Here is a 20,651-nt window from a genome sequence, read left to right as displayed (position 1 = left end):
GTTCTAATTTAAAAGAAAAAAATCATCCAAACCCGACACCCTCTAAGCTTGTCTCAAGACCTTAATTTCATTAGCGTCTATCTACAATCGTTGTAAAAAAAAAAAGCAACAACCTTATAACGTTGATAATGAAATTAATATTGAGAAAAAGAATTAAAAACAAACCTTGTAACTCTCTAATTCTATATATATATATATATATATATATATATATATATATATATATATATATATATATATATATATATATATATGAGAGAGAGAGAGATTGCCTTAATGGTGCTAAACAAATGGAGACTATTCATGTAAAGATTTTTGAGCACCATCTATGCAAAGAAATTCATCATAAAAGCTATTGGTTGTATACTTTTGAAAGCAAAGGGACCATTTATAAAAATTTGACTACACTCTAAGACAAGTGAAACGGAAAAGCAAAAGCAGACATGAGCTCCAGTCCTAAAGACGAAAAGCAGTCAGCAGCAACAAAAAGTGAACACAATGCGTGCTCTTTGTGGGTTGTATCTTCATGCATTATACTTGTACATAATCTCTTACTCCACGCCAGATTTTTCGGTAAATGTGAGTATGTGACCTCCATTGTTTTTGCTGGGGTATATGTTTACATAAAAATAAATTATCTAGATAAGGAATTTATTTTCGAAGATGAGGGAATTGTGCATTTTGATCATTTGTGTAAGCTTGAAAAGTAGTGCATTATTATTTTTGTGGTAGTGTCCATTATTGGTTACGTTGTCACTGCCATTTATGTTTTATCTTTTTTCTGCATTTTGATTATTTGGCTGCCGTTACTGTTGAAACGGATACATATATCTTTCAAGTCGGAACTGCTTCTTTCTGGTGGCGATCACTAGCTCTACGGCGGTTGCTGGTGGTACGACGATGGTACTTTCCGACCACAACAACCGCTCCTCCCCTACTCCCAGGTTCTGCAACTCCTTCGCTAATCGGTATGTACATATAACAGACCTCCATTTTCTGATTATGCATTTTCGTCTTTGTAACCTCGACTTCTGTGCTTCATAGATCGTAATTCGTGTTTTCGCACAAATTTCCTGGTTTATTGTGATTATCGATGATTGATTTACTTGATTCCATTGTTGTTACCTGAAGAATCTATCAATTTCGACTGAGCTAGGGATTTGCAATTTATGAATTTTGTATAAATGTTGATGAATGCATCCAAAACATAAAGCAGATTTTTAATCAGAGTGTACATCCACAAATGTACACTCTTTTCACTTCTTAACATGCCATTATTTACTTTGATTCGATTCCTGCATTATTAAACTGTTATGTACCTTTCTTTTTCCCAGTATCTTTTCAGATGTCGCCGGAGATATCACCATCACAATCAACGACACCTCTTTCCTCCTCCACAAATTCCCTCTCGTATCACAAAGCGGAAGAATAAGAAAAATGGTAGCCGAAACAAAAGACACAAATCTCTCAAAACTAGATCTCATCAACTTCCCTGGTGGGCCCGAGGCATTCGAACTCGCCGCAAAATTCTGCTACGGTGTCAATTTCGAAATCACACCGGCAAACGTCGCCCACCTCCACTGTGCCGCCGTATACCTCGAAATGACTGAAAATTACCGCAACGAAAACCTAATTACACGAACAGAATCGTACCTAAACGAGATCGTCTCACAAAATCTTGAAAAATCGATACAAGTTTTACGTTCTTGCGAGATGATTCTTCCGATAGCAGATGAACTCGGGATTGTGAACAAATTAGTCGAATTTATCGCTGAGAATGCTTGTAAGGAGCAATTGGTCGCGGGTTTATCCCGTTTAGAATGTGGCAATCGGGTGATAGATGAAAAGGGTAGACGCCAAGAATGGTGGATTGAAGATTTATCAGGTTTAAAAATCGATTTTTATCAAAGGGTTATTTCGGTAATGGTAAGTAGAGGTATTCGACAAGATAGTGTGATTTCATCTATAATGTACTATGCTCGGGAATCTTTAAAGGGAATCGGAAAATCCCGGATTTGGAATCCGGCGAGAACGATTCCGGTTTTGGAAACGGGGCAAAGGGTAATTTTGGAAACTCTTGAAAGTTTATTACCAATGGAGAATAGCTCATTGATTCCTATAGATTTTCTTTTTGGGATGTTGAGAATGGCGATTATGATGGATTCGAGTCTCGGGTGTAGGCTTGGAATTGAGAGAAGGATTGCGGTTAGATTAGAATCGGTTTCACTTGATGATTTGCTTATACCGAGTGTTCAAACGGGGGATTCGTTGTTTGATGTTGATACGATTCATAGGATTTTGGTGCAATTTTTGCAGATAATTGAGGAGGTGGAAGATGGAGATGATGATGATTGTTGTGGGTATGAATCTGAAGGGGGTGTGGGGTCCACGAGTCATAGTTCGTTGCTAAAAGTTGGAAGGATTGTGGATGCGTATTTGGCGGAAATTGCTCCGGATCCTTACTTGAGTTTTCAAAAGTTTGTTGCTATGATTGAAGTCTTACCGGATTATGCCCGTGTTATCGATGATGGACTTTACCGAGCGGTTGATATCTATCTCAAGGTAACACAACTTTTTTTTTTCTGGTATCATTATAAAGTGTTGTCTGTATAAATGATGTTTAGAATAACATGAATATGAAATGGAAAGGAAAAATATAAAAATAAAAAAAAATGTTGTTTGTATAAATGATGTATAGAATAACATGAATATGAAATGGAAACGAAAAATATAAAAAGAAAAGAGCTAATCATAAAAATGACCAAAAATGGAGGGGTCATGTTACAAAAGTATCATTATTTTCAACATTTATCAAATAATGATGACTTATTTTAGGAAAAAAGTTAGGTGTTATTATAACCTATCCTCGCTCATATAAATTGTCAAATCGAGAGTACACAAATACGTATAGAATTTTTCAAAATTTTTGCTAATTTATGAAATCACTTTTTTTATTTTTTTTATTTTTATTTTTTTTGCAAAATGACATAATTTTTTTTTGAAAATGATGTTATTTCGTGGAAAAACAATTGCAAAATAAATAATGGTGAAATTGGTTTCCATAAGTATTCCTTAGAAATTTAAACAAAACTAAATGCAGTCAAGGTGTTTGGCTTTTGGAGAAGGATAAAGTCTATTTTTCTTTATATCTGAAATAAATAATTATTTATCAGCCAAAACTGGAAATTATTTAATTTTGGGTCTTTTTCTGTATTTCGTGATATTTTTGGCAAAATTAATATAGAAAAAAAAATCATTTCGCGAATTAAATGGTTATTTTATGATAAACTTTAAAAATTGGTCATTTGGTATTAGCTTGTTTTGGTAACATTGATGACCAACTCTAAAGATAATTTCGTAAAAAAATTAGGATTCAATGGGAAATTTTTTATTTTAGGTCGTTTTTCTGCATCAAATAAAAAAGAAACACATATTGTTGTATAGATTAATCATATATAAAAGATGTATGAGTAAATGACGACACGAGAAAAAAAGAAGATGTATTAGTAACATGTCAATGTTTATATCTAGACAACATTTAACAGAAGATAAAAAGTAAACAAAAAAGTTTACCTTAAACTGCTATTTATTATTCTTATGACCAATTAGGCACATCCTACGCTAACCGAACACGACTGTAAAAGACTATGCAAATTCATAGACTGTGAAAAGCTATCTCAAGAAGCATCAAACCATGCGGCACAAAACGACCGTTTACCCGCCCATATGGCGGTTCGGGTCCTCTACTTTGAACAACTCCGCCTACGAACCGCCATCACCGGACCATCAGCCTTCTCAGGCTACATGTCCGGTGCACCCAGTGCACCCATGTCGCCACGTGACACGTACGCATCTCTAAGAAGAGAGAACCGTGACCTAAAATTAGAGATTTCAAGAATGCGAGTACGACTAAGTGATTTGGAAAAGGAACAAGTTTGTATGAAACAAGGAATGATGGATAAATCAAGAAATGGGAAGACGTTTTTGACGTCGATATCGAGAAAATTTGGAATATTTGCGGGTCCCACGAGTGGGAAACAACACAAGTCGAGGTCTCGGAAGAGGGGATACTCGATATCTTGAGTTGATATTGTGTATCGGTTTTATGGAGTAGAGGAAATCAATCAAATTTGTTTTAAATGATGGAACATGTTATCAATGTGTTATTTACTATAAATTTGATTGAATTATGTAATTTATGAAGAAGACGATTGTATTTTTTCTTATAATTAGATTTAAGTTATTTTCATTTTGTGATTGGCTCTAGAATATATATCTTACGCTTTTTAATAAAGAGCAATTCATTATTCCTCATATGCCTTCATACTTCTTATTTTCTCTTCAAACAATATTGCATTTTCATTTTGTTTCTTGTTAACGTAGTGTACATTGCAATATATGCCCATGAACTAGAAACCGTAGTTGATTCGTTAGTATTTCGATATGCCATAAGTCATGTGACATCTAATCTAACATCTTCCAACGCTCTAATCTTTAAGATAATGCAACCCTTCATGTCATTAATCTCAAAGGGTCCTCTATATATGTAAAATAATTATGCTATCTATACGGAAGCTATCTAAAGATAAGTTATAGTTTACATAAAATAAGGTGGTAAGATATCACTAATAGTCTCCGACAGTCGAAGCGGGAGATGGTCGTATGTTGAGACTGTCTCGAAAATCATCAGATAGAATACCTTTTGTGAATGCATCCACTAGTCGGTACCTTCACGGGACACGCAACACTCAAATACACCCCAAACAACTTTTTCTCAAACAAAGTAATGTCCTTTTCAATATGATTTGTGCGTTCACATTGAACTAGATTTCCCACATGGTAAATAGCATGCACACTATCACAATAAATAATAGTTTGTTTTGGAGACAAACATTTGTAAATCCTCGATATACGACTTCCGCACTACCTCTTTGAAGACCAAGAGATGTGATTGTCACCAAGGAAACACAATGTCCATACATGGAGCATTGTGTGTCTGGACAACCACCTCAATCGACGCCCATGTAACATAATAAATCTTAGGAGGTGAATTGGAATAAATGTAAGTTGTAGGATAGGGTGCCTTTCATATAGAAAACGATACACTTTAGGGCATTCATGTGACACATAGAAGGATTGTGCATGTGAAAACAAATGTGTTGGAATAGTCAGTATTGTTGGCCTTATAGACGTAAGGTGTAAGTGTAACATCCCAAAAAGCTAAGTAAAAATTTCATTTTTAATTCAATTAAAATACCAACAATCACATGTCAACCATTCAAAAGTATGTCATAGTTAATTAGTTTCTAGACTATAATTCCCAAAATCATAAATGTACGGAAAAACATGGGTGGTAGCGTTGCTATCAAACCGGGCCCTTCCCTTTCGAACTGGAGGTACCTGAAACCATAAACATAAATTGTAAGCACAAAACTTAGTGAGTTCTCCCCCCCCCCCCCCCAAAAAAAATACCCCATACCATACATATAAACGGGCCCCGCCCAACTTGCGTACAAGCCCCGCCCACAACATAATGTGCCCCGCCGAAATCGCATACGGGCCCCGCCCACAGCATAACAGGCCCCGCCCACAATAATATATATAAACATACATACACATGCAAGAGTCACAAAGACAACAAGCACACACATACACATCATCAAGTGTTACAAAGACCACTATCATCCTACAAACATAATCCAGTGGGCCGACATTGGTTCCTTCGACCCATGAGTATGGTGAAGAGACTCACCTCAATTTGAAGATAGACAACCACACTCCCAGACTGCTGCTACTACGACTCCTCACACCGAATATTCCAAGTTAACCCTAATTACTACTCAGGGTAATAACCCATAGAAGGTCTAAACTACCAACCACATGCGAAGGGGTAAAAGACCATTTTACCATTCCTTAATGGGCCCCTCAATCCATGACCCAAGCCCAAAAGATTTAAGGTCCAACAAGGCCCAAGAAAACTAACGCCAATAATGCTCCAAAAAGGCATAAGGCCCAATAATGGCCCAAACGACCTAAAACCCAAAAAGGGTCCATGGTGAGTACGCTAAGCGTACCACCAATACGCGTCGCGTACTAGCTTGCGCCAAAAGAAATCGGGGACTCAGGCACGTACGCCCAGCGTATGCTCCATATTGCCAAAACACCATTAATCACTTAATGATTTAATTCCAAACGTCCATATTACAGATCTAACTCTTGGGGGCGTCTTAAACGATAAAGTCACCAACTTGATGCCTTTGCATGGCTCAAAGAGACTCAAACCCTAGATTTAGCATTCTACTTCCATCAAATGGTCATTATCTCATGCATTGTTGATCTACAACCATCAAGATGGAAACTTTATGGACTAGGAACCTCAGAAACATCAAAAGGAACATCTCATAACTTCTGGAATAGAATTTACTCACAAGAACTCATTCATGGTGTAACATCCATGTTCCAGCACGGTTTGGCCTTTATTCTCTAGGGCTAAAGATGGATTTTTGGGAAAAAAATCTATGCCACGGCGTGGAGAAAGGACGCCCACGATCTGGCAATAGATAACTGGCACACACATTTTTTTATCCGCCACGTGCATTGTAAGGATTCAAGTCTCTAGCTTTTCAGTTATTCTTTTAGATCTAGGTTGTTTTGGTCCCTTTTTGGTTCATAGAGTTGAGTGGAGTGAATGGATAGAATAAAGTTGGCAACTTTATTGCTCTCTAGTGTCCCTTGAGCATCATATCTTATGGATCTGAATTTTGGTTGTGATTTGTGGGTCTTGCATGAGTTTTAGGTCATTTTCTTGCCATTTGACCTAGGTTGAGTTAAGGACATGCATGGGGCATGCATGCCCATCAAGTAATCATTTTTATGGACCTTTAATACTCCCTTTAGCTTCTGGAAGAGTTGGGGTTAAGGACTTTTCGGATTAAGGGCTTAATGGTTAAGACATTATGGATTTTGGCTTTATTTGGACCTACGGTCTGAGATATTGATCTCTTTGGGTGTCTTAATGGATAAAGTTGGAAACTTTATCCATTCAGAACATAGTTTGGACCAGATTTGAGCTTTGCAGCCCTTAGAATCAAGGAAAACAACTTAATTCATTAAGCTGTTGGAAACCCAATTCCCACGGCGTGGCCATAGGTCGCTATAGCGTGGTGACCAGGAATCCTCTCGTATGTTTGGTTGGGTGAAGGCCACGACATGGCCATGGAGGATCACGACGTGGCGGTCAGCTAAAGTCAACTCTCGCCGTTGACTTTTACCATTGACTTTTGACATAGGTTGACTTTTTGGTCAATCTCTATTTTGAGAAGGTATACTTAGGGTTTGCCTCGTGTGGATTGCTAGGAGGTGTTTTTCACCCATATTTTGGCGGTGAGAGCTGTTGGTTGTGATCGGTGCGACATTGCACGAGGTTTTAATCTGCATCGTGATTCAGGTGAGTTTTCTCACTATATCCATGGGTCGAAGCAACAAATGCTAGCCCATTACTTGTTATGTGGAATGCTAGTTGTTTTTGTGATACTTGCATGAAGGACCACGATCTGGCCCCTGGAAATTGCATGAAAGACCAAGATCTGGCCCCAAGAAATTGTATGAAAGACCATGATCTAGCCCGTGGCACTTGTATGTAAGACCGATACTTGGCCCTCGACATTGCAAGGAAAGACCATGGGGATAGCCCATGGCACTTGTATGTAAGACCGGGATTTGGCTCTCGGCATTGCAAGGAAATACCATGGGGGTAGCCCATTGTAGCACCCGGTTCCTAGTACGTATTTTCATTCAAGTATTTATAACATTTTGGCCTGAGACTCGGCGAGTTGAAGGCCCAACTCGTCGAGTAGAATCGACTTTGGACATGGGAGTTTAGTGACCTACTCGACGAGTCGGCGAACCGACTCGACGAGTAGGTGCTGTTTGGGTGAAACCCTAAATTTGAGGGTTTGCACCCTATTTAAACATCTCATTCAGCCTCCCTTCGTCCCTATTGCTCTCAGAACTCTCCATATCAAACCCTAAATGTTTGTGTAAAGATCTAAGGCCTTTGTGGTGGTTTTTGGTGATTTTGGAACACAAGAAGGAAGAGAAAGACTTGAGGAATCAAGAGGAGGCCAGAGGTGTTCGAGTTTGTGCACCCTCTGCAGTTCTTTAGAGGTATAAAGCTGATACCTTGCTCTTTCATGTTTTAGATCCCTTTTGGGGGTGATTTAGGGCTTTTAGGAGCCATTCTTGGTGACCAAACCATGAGTGCAAGCATGGTTGGGGGCTAAGAATTCAGATCCAAGGTCTTTGAGGGGTTACAAGGCAGAAAGGGACTGATTTTGGAGCCTTGGAGAGCCCCATGCATCATAAGAGTCTCATTTAGGGCCATTTGAGCTCATAGTCCCATGCATGCACGTAAAGTTTGTAACTTTACGTGCTAGATCGATCCTAGAAGCCTAGATCTATCTTTTGGTCAAGTGTTATACGTCAGAAATCGAGAAATAAGACTTGGTCATTCTCGACTCGGCGAGTCGTTCTTGGGACTCGGCGAGTCCATGGCTTGACTTCCCTTTTCTGTTATGGTTCGAAGGAACCCAGTGAGTGTTAGAATGGTCTTAGAGGGGTCCGGGGGAATGACCCAACGCATTGGACTTAGCCATAGACCTGGGAATCATAGGACTCGACGAGTGTATGAACAGACTCGGCGAGTCCAAGGCAATCTCCCAACGTTCGAAGATGAACTAGACGAGTTGTTCATACAACTCGGCGAGTCAAGGGCAGACTTGTTCATAGGATGGGGATGAACTCGACGAGTTGTTCATACAACTCGACGAGTCGGATGAAGGTTCATTCGAGGATGTTTTAGAAGGAGAACTCGTCGAGTCGTTGCTAAACTCGATGAGTAGGGGCGTGAAGAAGGGCAGATGGAAGGATAGGGGCTCGACGAGTTGGCGGCCCAACTCGACGAGTCAGGTCAACTGGAAGTTGACTTTGACTTTGACTTGGTCGGGGGTAAAATAGTCATTTTACCCTAAGAGTAGTTATCAGTGTCTGATTAAGTGTTTTATGGATTTATAGCCGGAGGATCACCGGAGCAGCAGTCAGGCATCTGCCGATCAGCTTTTCAGCAGTCAGCCTTGCGAGGTGAGTTACCTTCCAGTAGCGGTGGGTCTACGGCCACAATGCCGGCCCACCAGTAGGAGTTGTATGTTAGATGACTGTCTTTCTGATATTCATCTAGGTTTGCTACTACCTGATGTGTTATGTGCTAGTATGATATGATGTTATATGCTAGTAGCAGTAGGGGAGATAGTCCCCAAGATTTCCGGTCGATAGGGCCGAAGGGGGTAGTCATACCCAGTCATGCTAGATAGAATATGATTATGTGTTATTTGTTATGTGGTAGTAGTAGAGGGGTGAAATAGTCCCCAGTATCCGGTCGAGAGGACCGAAGGGGAGGCCAGCACCCAGATATGCTAGGCAGTATCCGGTCGAGAGGACCGAAGGGGAGGCCAGCACCTAGATATGCTAGGCAGTATCCGGTCGAGAGGACCGAAGGGGAGGCCAGCACCCAGATATGCTAGGCAGTATCCGGTCGAGAGGACCGAAGGGGAGGCCAGCACCTAGATATGCTAGGCAGTATCCGGTCGAGAGGACCGAAGGGGAGGCCAGCACCCAGATATGCTAGGCAGTATCCGGTCGAGAGGACCGAAGGGGAGGCCAGCACCCAGATATGTTAGGCAGTATCCGGTCGAGAGGACCGAAGGGGTAGGTCGGGCACCCAGATATGCCTGACAGTATATGTATGTTATGTGATTGTATGGTATGCAGTACGATGGGGGAACTCACTAAGCTTCGTGCTTACAGTTTTCAGTTTTGTTTCAGGTACCTCTTCAGTGAAGGGGAAGGAGTCGGCGCGGTAGCTGCACATCACACACACACACACATTGGATTTCCGCATTACGAGATTCTTGGGATGTACTCTGACGTTGTTATATTTATGGTTTGGTTTTCAGACATGAGATATTAGTTTTATGAAATGATATGTCTTTACTATGTTTTCTTATGGAAGTTTTATAAATCAATTAATTAAAAATGAAATTTTTGGACTCGAAATTTGGGATGTTACAAGTTGGTATCAGAGCCTTGGTTTGAGGGATTCGGACACACCCTCGGGGGTGTCTGGACTCAAATCGAGGAATTAAAAGATTTTTACAAAGAAAATGGTTTTCTAAAAGCTAAGTTAAAAGTGTTAAGAAAGAACAAGGTGTGTGATGTGCGCGACCGGCCGAGCTCAAGTAAGTTTTTCCCCAAAGTACCCATACAAGTTTATGTTATGATTATCAGTTCAGTAGAACAGCATGCTAGATTAGGACTAAGGATCTAAGAGGATGCCTTATGTGCCTGTTATATGTGTATGAGCCTTATGAATTGCATGCTAGTATAGATTCCAGAGTAGAGGATAGAGCAGTATGATTGGGTTATGTGGTTAGGTTTCCCTTTCGTTTGAATGCTACTTGCTTTGTGCTTTGTGGGACTCTGAGTGATGGGAGTTAGCCATCGGGTGAATACGTTAAGTCACACGTGACCAGGGTCGAATAATCTCAGAGTGCTGGATTTGGCCCTATTGCGTAACTCTTGTTTGAGTCTAACCGTTATAGGGACGAGTCCTTTACTCGATGGATTATCTGAGCCTCGTCGCATGTGATGGTATTCAGATAGTGGCTAATTGGCATTATGAGGATACCTTCAGTAGCTGAGGACCGAGTTTGGGTTGGTGATTACCCTAGAGCAAGCCTAGGAAGAGAATAGCAGAGATCAGTAGCAGTAAAAGGGACTTGGTGGAGTCAAGGCAGTTCTTGAGGAAAGTACGGATAGATGTGGAAGATCGTATGGGCCCGTACTACCGAAAGCAGAGGATCTGTACTCGAATCGAGGAAGGCTGAGACAAGACCAGGAAACTTGTGGTAAATGTGATCCCTCTAGATATCTCAGTAATTCTGACGGTTGTCAATATGTGTTTTCAGAATGGTGGTACTACGATCTACGCCAGCAATTGGCAGTTCAGGAGAGGGATCGGGTTCGGGTTCAGGTTCCGAACCAGTGGATGAGAGGCTACGCGAGTTCATCGCGTCCGAGATCACTAGAGGCATCCTTGATGCGACCCCGGTCATCTTTGGGTCGATCAAGGAAGGCATCGTCGAGCTGATGGAAGATCGCCTCAGGGCGTTCAGGAGTGACATGGCAACCAGCCAGTAAGGATCACGCACACTGTCCTTTAAGGACTTCAGGGGCAGTGGTGCGCCGAATTTCCATGGGGCAAAGGACCCCATTGCTTCCAGATGATGGATTGCAGACATTGAGTCTGCACAGTTGACTAGCTTCTGCCCCGAGGGGTCGAAGGTACGATATGCAGCAGGATGCTTGAGAGACCGGGCCATGGATTGGTGGGAGTCGGTTGGTGACTCTCTGGGAGCCTCGGCTATTGAGGCTATGTCATGGCTGGATTTTGTGACCCGGTTTAGAGCTGAGTTCGCGCCTGCGGTGGAGCTCCAGCAGTTGGCCCGGGAGTTCCTGGATATGAGACAGACGACTGAGACAGTGGCGGAGATCACCGCCAAGTTCCGGGAGAGGGCGTTACTGGTGCCCCAGTATGCGGGAGACGAGGATATAAGGAGGACCCGATACCATGACATGCTGCGAGCCGACATTCGGGAGCATGTCAGTTTTTCAGCTTGCCCTACCCTGGATTCCATGATTGCCAGGGCAAGGGAGAGGGAGATTGACCTGGAGCACATCCGGAAGAGGAAGGCCGAGGAGGGACAGATGACTAGGGCTTCGGGAAAGAAGCCCAAGGGATCAGGCGCTGGGCCAAAAGGCCAGCATGACCGAGGCCGCTGCAGGAAATAGTGCAAGTCACATGAGGGAGCGTGCAGGTTGGGATTGTCGGGCTGCTATAAGTGCGGCAAGTTGGGGCATTTCAGCAAGGATTGTACCGCCCCTGCACCCACTATTCAGACATCCGAGTTGCTGTGTTTCCACTGCAACCAGAGGGGCCATAAGAGGGCCAATTACCCCTAGTTGACAGCAGCAACGCCAGTGAAGGCGCCAACTCCAGCGACCATACGGATTACGGATGGCCGGCAGGGCAAGTCAGACGCTCCAGTGGTGAGGAGCCGAGCCTTCCAGTTGACTACCGAGGAGGCACGCGCCGCACCCGATGTGGTGACGGGTATGACTCTTTCTCCCTGATTTATTCATTTGATGCTTATGTTATTAATATATGCTCTGTATATATATGATTAGGATCGTTCCATGTGAACGGTATCCCAGTTCAGGTGTTGTTTGATTCGGGCACTACCTGATCGTTTGTTTCTCTTGCGCTTAGCAAGAAGTTTCCTGAGTCCTCGGGTATGTTGGATTGCCCTCTAGAGGTCGAGATTGCGGACGAACGGTCTGTGCGAGCATCAGAGGTCTTCCGGGATTGTGTTTTGAGGTTGTTTGAAGAGCGTTATCTAGTGGATTTGGTTCCCATACCGTTGAGGGGGAACAAGGTTATTATTGGTATGGATTGGCTAAGCCCCAATGGGGTAGTGATTGACTGCACGCAACAGTTGGTTCGGATCAGGACCCCAAGTGGGGGAGAGCTGGTGATTCAGGGCGAGAGGCCACAGCGAGGACCAGCTTTATGTTCGGCAGCGAGGGCTAAGCGTTACCTTCAGCAGGGTTGCGCAGGATACATCGCCTATGTTATAGACACCCGAGAGACGGGAAGGGCGACGGTGGGTGATGTGCCAGTAGTGCGAGAGTTTGCGGATGTATTCCCCGAGGAGTTACCCGGGATACCTCCGGAGCGACAGGTGGAGTTCAGGATCGACCTAGTCCCTGGTGCGGCTCCGATAGCCAAGGCACCATATCGGTTGGCTCCTCCCGAGATGCAGGAGTTGTCTACACAGCTGCAGGAGCTGCTAGAGAAGAGATTTATAAGGCCGAGTAGCTCGCCTTGGGGAGCCCCGATTCTGTTTGTCAAGAAGAAGGATGGGTCGCATCGCATGTGTATAGATTACCGGGAGCTGAACAAAGTAACGGTGAAGAACCGTTACCCACTTCCGAGGATAGATGATTTTTTCGACCAGCTTCAGGGAGCGTCTTGGTTTTCCAAGATAGAATTGCGATCAGGCTACCATCAGATGCGATTCAGGGATGAGGATGTACAGAAGACTGCTTTTCAGACTCGGTATGGCTACTACGAGTTCGTGGTGATGCCCTTCGGGCTCACCAATGCTCCTGCCGCGTTCATGGATCTCATGAACCGTGTGTGCAGACCGATGCTGGATCGGTCTGTGATAGTTTTTATTGATGACATCTTGGTTTACTCCAAGACGCAGGAGCAGCATGAGGAGCACTTGCGAGAGGTGTTAGATACCCTGAGGAGGGAGACCTTGTATGCCAAGTTCTCCAAGTGCGAGTTCTGGTTGCGCGAGGTGCAGTTTCTTGGACACCTTGTCAACCAGAATGGGATATTGGTTGACCCGGCCAAAGTGGAGGCCGTGATGAGATGGGAGGTTCCGAAGTCTCCATCTGAGATTCGGAGTTTCCTGGGATTAGCCGGCTATTATCGGAGATTCATCCAGGATTTCTCCAAGATAGTCGTACCTTTGACTCGACTAACGAGGTAGGCCATAGTCTTTCGTTGGGGGCATGAGCAGCAGGCAGCGTTCGAGACACTGAGACAGAGATTATGCAAGGCACCGATCTTAGCCCTGCCAGAGGGCGTGGAGGATTTTGTAGTATACTACGACGCGTCTATTTCGGGCTTGGGCGCAGTACTGATGCAGAGAGGGCATGTCATCGTGAAAGACCCACACTTTCATATATATAACAATTGTTACTCCGAAACATGCTACATGCATATTCATAAAACAATATTTTATATTGATAAAGCGGTTACAAACTACTGGATACAAACCCACTATTTCATAGTGTCACACCCCAAAACCAGAATGGCGGAAACGTTCGGGGGTGGAGGACGTCATGTACAATATCACAACAATGCAAAGTAGTAAACAAGCAACAACATCATCCATTGCATTAATAATATAATTTAATACAAGTGTGTTCTGTCAAGTTTAATAGACACTAAAAATATGAATCAAAATAAAAGAGGAGTCTTGAACGAGCTCCGTCTTCTCAAAACCTGGCACCGGTACCTGTCTACTGGTGACCTGAGAATACAAGTTATTTTGAAAGAGTTTATCAGCTTTAAAGCTGGTGAGATCATAAGTATTTTAGTGTCTGTATTTGTATGAAAATGTTTGTAAGTCTGTAATGTATAAGTTTGTAAAAGTTTGTAATTGTTTGAACTCTCCTAGAAAACCCTATGTTTCCTACTAAAAGTAGCCTTCTACCAAGGCATCTAGTATCTGTGTGTGTGTCTCTTGTAAGAGTATGTATTTTCCCAAATCTGACTATCATTAACCAAAAATATAGTTTTTACATTACTGATTATTGTGTGAATATCACAAATTGAATGCAATGGGAAAATGAAATAGTACTGTAGTGTTGTATTAAGTAACTACTGCTGTACTAACTACCTTAAACCAATTGTTATTTAAAGTACCATGTGATCGGCCTGTATCCTGCTACCGACTATAGAACGCGATGATGTAAGACGTCGGAAGAAATGACGTTTGGCACCCGTAGACTTGCAAGTCCCACTGTAGCGAGCAGGGAGGTGTAGGATAGTCAATCCAATATAGATCTATACACAAACTCATACGCTCTCCACTTAAGGAGATTCTGGATACAAAACGGGCCATGACAGGTAATACCATGCCCCCGTTACGTGGCTCACATACATGTAGTAATGTTCTTGTATATGTATATGCTAGCTGTATTGTGTGTTCTCCCCCTATCTAGCATGTATGTATGTTCTCTCTGTATGGTATTGTTTGTTTCTCATCATAGTATTCTCTATCTGTATGTTATTGACTCATGTATGAACTGACTCTTTGTATGTTTCATTGTTCTAGTAATAGTATTAGTATCTCCCTAAACTATACCTATTATAACTTACTAGTAATGTTGTTTGTATGTATGAACATGTGTGTATACCTTTGCTACCCAAAGGTATTGAACTGAATGAAAGAAGGAACCTTTATATCTATATACATATACATAATATATAACTAGGATTCAAACGACCTTCGGACAAATAGCCTGAATACCCTAAGTCCACAACCAAACAAGGAACAGGAAGTAAGGTGAGCTATCAGTCCTAAGTCCTTTCAATCCTATTTATATAACTATATCTATATAGAGACATATTTAACAGAATATAAGTTTAAAAGAGTTTAAGTAAAAGTATTTGATATGAAAAAGAGTTTGTAAAACAGTTTGGTAACACAGTTTGAAAAGTAAGAAATCCACTTGTTTGGTAGTTATTAATCACATGCGATTGATATAATAACTATAATAGTTCAACTTGTATTCCCCCCCCCCCCATAAAAGCATTTAAAAACATTTAAAAGGTTAATTAAGGGGTATGAACTCACCTGTAGTGAGTGGTTTGGATGAACGGATGTTATAGGATGCTAAGTGTCAAGTGAAGACTTGAACACACACAAGGGTCCTAGTTAACATATAATAACACATATATGTATCCAATTAGTCATTAAACAACTAATTAACCAAGTTAAGACATCCTAAGACATGTAAAACACTTGATTTAAGTGCTATAAGTACTAAGGATTGCATCTAAGGGTTGTAGGACCTTGCATTTGAGTTTAGGGTTCAAGGGGACACTCTTTTGGAGTTTACGGTTTTGTGACCAAATCCTTTGGAGTTTACAGTCGTAAACCCATGAGTTTACAGCCGTAAACTCATGGTACTTCTACCATTTTGTGTTTTGAAGCTTTACAAGTCATAAGAAGCATTCCTACTTCAAGTCTAAGCCTTTGGAAGTGATTAGGGCAACATTTCACCCCTTTATGGAGTTTACGGCCCATGGACCATTTCTCCATGTGTTTACGGCCGTAAAACCATATGGTTTATGGTATTTTAGGTGTTTAAGGTCCTAAGCACATCAAGGATATGTTCTAGACTAGTATCCAAGGCTTGGTAAGGGACTAGGGCACAATTTGGCCCATTCATTAAGGTTTACGGTCCAAGAACATCTTGGACCGTAAACACCTTTGATCTTGTGTTTCTTTGTGTTTCCTAGATGTTTTAGAAGTGTAACAAGCCTTATGACAAGCCAAGGTAAGAGTACTTACTATGTAGAAGCTTGAAAGGGTGTTAAAAGTCCAAGAACACTAGTGTGTGTTCTTGGTGTTCTTGGTGAAACTTGAAGATCTACACATATGGAATGATTTTACGGATGGAATCATGTAAGATCACTAGATTAAGTAAGATATCAACTTTTTAGGGCAAGAAACACTTACAAAGTTGAAGATCAAGAAGGAAAAATCGGATGCTACTTGAGAGGATTTGAATTCTAGTTCTTGAAAATGTGAAAAAGTGAATAAAATGGCTAAGTGCCATATTTATACCCCTTGGGGTTTACGGTCGTAAACACCTTGTTTAGGCCGTAAAATCCAAACTCTTGGAGTTTTGGAACTTTATTGGTGCACAATAAACCCTAGGGCATCCTCTCTCTTGTTACCTCTTGAAGTACTAACTTTAAAACACTCAAACTGACTCCAAAAAGCTTGAAAGTTAGTAGAAACAGTTCTGACTTCTAATCAAGTGAATGGTTGTACAGAATAGAAATTTCGGGTTGTCACACATAGTGTTATATATTACATAACTTCCCAGGATTCTATAGATTTATAGATATGGGAGTGCAAAATACAATAGTCTCAAACTATTCGAAAATCTTCTATCAAAACAATAGTTTCAAACTATTCAAAAATCTTCCATCAGTATATAACTATACTGGAAGCTTATCTCCTGCAAATTAGTTAAACATTGAGAGGGGTAAGCGGTGACGCTTAGTGAGTTCAATAATAGATACAATATAACGTTATGCCATATATATACTTCAATATGGCAGAGGTAAAGAGGATCAAGGAACAACAAAGGCATATGTGAGTTATGTGACAAACTTTCCATATCAATCATTGATTTGATTCAAAGATATACAATCAATGAGACATAACAATTTCCATACTTGATATACATTAATAAAGCTTTGGCCCAAATGGCACAGAAGACATAAAACTTCGGATTAACCTTTTGGTAGATTTCAGGCTTATAGCCCTGTCTAACGTTCTGCCAATACCATAGAATAGAAATCATTCTCTTACGGAGACATGTTCTACATGGCCAGAGGCTACATACCAGTACCAATATGAATCTAAGTCCTTTCACTGATCACATGGTCAAAGGTATTTCTTTTTGCTATCAAAATAACGAATAGAAATAACACGGGAAAATAAACCGGGATAATAACACTGAAAAGCACGTAGCACATATAACACATAACATACAATTGTTCCTATATATTAAACTCACCGTGAAATAACCGGGGGTTAAAATAGTAATTTGGGCAGCACTTTGGCTCTAAATATGACTTTCTTCGTTGAAAACCGGGAGTTTTCTTAAAAACCGGGCTCTGCGAAGGTAGAGCTTCGAAACCGAAAAGATAAATTTTTCGGGCTTCTCGGGAATCTCGGGGCGTGTTTCAGGCTTTGGAATTAGTACCGGGGCTTCGGGGGAAGTGGAAGAAGAGGAAATATAAGTTTAGGGGTGAAAATTGCCAAATTTGTAACTTTTACCCGGGAGGTCTCGCACCCCTTATATAGGTGCGAGCCTCGGATCCGAAGCGAGGGGGTGAGGGCACGTGTATGCGAGGTTCGGACCAGGTGGCAGCAGGGCGAGGCTCGGTTCGGACAGCTGCGAGCTTCGGATAGGTCGGGTGACGCGTCTACAGCTTCGGATCGGGTCAGCAGCCTTGGTCGAATCAGGAGGCTACACGCGGGTCGGATCACGTGGGGCGCATGCGAGATCACGTGGCTTCGGACACCTGTGCGACATGCGTCGCTTCTCGGACGTGCCACGCAGCAGCTTCGGACACGTGGCCAGCTCCGAGCGAGGGTGACGTGGCAGCACTATTCATGCGAAATTTCTCGAAAAATGTGCCCAATCTTGTAAAGTCCATAACTTTCTCATACGGGCTCCGTTTTTGACGTTCTTTATATGCACGCGTAGAGAAAATTATGATCTACAACTTTCGTTTAGACTTCGTCGGGAGATTTTGACTTTATTTTTATATTATTATTTTTAACAACCCTTGACTGGTAAATCCGTTAAAAATTCATAACTTCTTAATCCGACGTCCGTTTTCGTCAGACTTTTTACCGTTGTACTGCTAATGACAAGACCTTTGATTCTCGTTTAGGTTGTGTCGGCTAAAAATCACTCGATCTAAAATTCGAGTTTTTAGCTGTCTACTGCTAAGCTGAAACTTGTAAAAATCATAACTTCCTCATACGAAGTCAGATTTTGGTGTTCTTTTTATCAAAATTCTCGGTTTATCGAATACTACGACTTTCATTTAGATCACTAAGGCTAAAAATTAGTTTATCAAAAAACTCACTTTTTACGTCATTCGGCACCGTGCCCGTTTTGTCGCGGATCTCCGATTGGTCATAACTTCTTCGTTATAACTCGGATGTCGATGAGGTTTTCGCCTATATGTTTCTAACGAGATTATCTACAACTTTCAATAATAAAATTTTACTTATTTAAAATTTTATATTTTCGCTAAATTTCACTATTTAGCTTCTAATTGGAATCTCATAAGACTTCCAATAATTTATGAGTGATTCTAAACATAGTTTTACCTTATTTCTAGTAAAAACTATCTGTTAGAACTCAATACTCAATATCACATAATATTTCATAATATTATTTACTTAAAACACGATTTCAAAACGTGTATGTTACACATCGCCTACGCCTCGAGGCAGTTGAAGCCCCACGAGGCGAACTACCCGACGCACGATTTGGAATTGGGGGCGGTCGTCTTCGCCCTCAAGCTTTGGCGACACTATCTCTATGGGGTTCGGTGTACCATCTACACGGACCATAAGAGTTTGAGATACCTCATGGATCAGCCGAATCTGAACATGAGGCAGCGTCGGTGGATAGATGTGGTGAAGGATTATGATTGTGAAATCCTTTACCACCCGGGGAAGGCCAATGTAGTGGCCGATGCGCTTAGTTGTAAGGCAGCGCCAATCAGAGACATCTGCATGCGGATGACAGTAGTGACTCCACTGTTGGAGCAGATCCGAGAGGCCCAACAGGAGGCTATGAAGGAGGAACATCGGAAGAGCGAGCGTATTGTGGGACAGGTTTCCTCCTTCGACTACGACAGCCGAGGATTATTGACTCTACATCATAGGGTATTGGTTCCGTACCATGGGGGTGTGCGCCAGGTTCTGATGGAGGAGGCACACAAATCCCGATTCTCGATTCATCCCGGGGCAACAAAGATGTACAGAGATCTTCGACCCGATTACTGGTGGCCCTGCATGAAGCGGGACGTAGCTTGGTACGTAGAGTGGTGCTTGACCTGCAGGAAGGTCAAGGCCGAGCACCAGAGGCCACACGGCAAGATGCAGCCGTTAGACATTCCCATGTGGAAATGGGAAGATATTACTATGGACTTCATCACCAAGCTTCCCAGGACTGCACGGGGAGTGGATTCGATTTGGGTGATCGTGGATCGGTTGACCAAGAGTGCCCATTTCATACCAATCCAAGAGAGCATTTCGGCCGAGAAGTTGGCCGACATCTATATCCGAGAGGTAGTAGCTCGGCACGGAGTGCCAGTTTCGGTGATTTCAGATCGTTTCATGCGGTTTACTTCCAGGTTCTGGAAGAAGTTTCACGATGAGTTGAGTACTCATCTGCACTTCAGCACAGCGTTCCACCCGCAAACGGACGGTCAGAGTGAGCGGACCATCCAAACTTTGGAGGATATGCTGCGGGCATGCGTTCTAGACTTCGGTGGTAGCTGGGATACCTATCTTCCATTAGTTGAGTTCTCTTACAACATCAGCTATCACGTGAGTATCAATCGCCCTCCCTTTGAGATGTTATACGGGAGGAAGTGCAGGACCCCGATATGTTAGGGTGAGGTGGGCCAGAGGGTCATGGGGAGCACCGAAGTGGTGCTCAAGACGACAAAGAGGATTCAGCAGGTCAGGAGCAGGCTTCAGACTGCTCAGAGTCGGCAGAAAAGTTATGCCGACAAGCGCCGCTCGGACCTGGAGTTCCGGGTCGGGGATATGGTCCTCCTGAAGGTGTCGCCATGGAAGGGCGTCATCCGATTCAGGAAGCGGGGCAAGCTGGGCCCCAGGTATATTGGACCCTTCAGGGTTATAGACCGGGTGGGCAAGGTGGCGTATAAGCTGGATCTGCCAGCTGAACTCAGTCAGATTCATAGCACTTTCCATGTCTCCCAGCTGCGGAAGTGCTTGGTGGATGACTCGGCGGTGGTACCTCTTGAGGATATTCAGGTGGATGACAACCTGAACTACATTGAGCGGCCTGTGGCGATCCTCGACCGGAAGTCGAAGGATATGAGGAACAAGAGGGTCGAACTGGTGAAGGTGCAATGGCCGCACCGAAAGGGCTCGGAATGGATG

At 42.5% G+C, this 20,651-nt stretch overlaps 1 protein-coding gene across 1 annotated transcript; it reads left to right on the top strand.

Annotated features, from left to right (window-relative positions):
- Positions 1-456: 456 nt before the first annotated feature.
- LOC145133297 (Phototropic-responsive NPH3 family protein) lies at positions 457-4,252 on the top strand. The gene is made up of 3 exons (XM_079068241.1): positions 457-968; positions 1,335-2,562; positions 3,610-4,252. The coding sequence occupies exons 1-3, from the start codon at positions 901-903 to the stop codon at positions 4,081-4,083; spliced, it is 1,770 nt and encodes a 589-aa protein (XP_078924367.1). The 5' UTR covers positions 457-900; the 3' UTR covers positions 4,084-4,252.
- The last annotated feature ends 16,399 nt before the right edge of the window (positions 4,253-20,651 follow it).

The sequence above is a fragment of the Lactuca virosa genome, chromosome 8 (genome assembly GCF_052849685.1).
Source record: "Lactuca virosa cultivar CGN04683 chromosome 8, Lactuca_virosa_CGN04683_v6, whole genome shotgun sequence".
Classification (NCBI taxonomy): Eukaryota; Viridiplantae; Streptophyta; class Magnoliopsida; order Asterales; family Asteraceae; genus Lactuca; species Lactuca virosa.
This window is presented reverse-complemented; position numbering and strand designations above follow the sequence as displayed.

What these genes read in the sequence shown, in the direction of transcription:
- LOC145133297 (XM_079068241.1), top strand. Translation starts at nt 901, where the DNA reads ATGGTACTTTCCGACCACAACAACCGCTCCTCCCCTACTCCCAGGTTC. An exon ending in TGCAACTCCTTCGCTAATCG is followed by an intron (nt 969 to 1,334) that starts GTATGTACATAT and finishes TCTTTTTCCCAG; the next exon opens with TATCTTTTCAGATGTCGCCG. An exon ending in CGGTTGATATCTATCTCAAG is followed by an intron (nt 2,563 to 3,609) that starts GTAACACAACTT and finishes ATGACCAATTAG; the next exon opens with GCACATCCTACGCTAACCGA.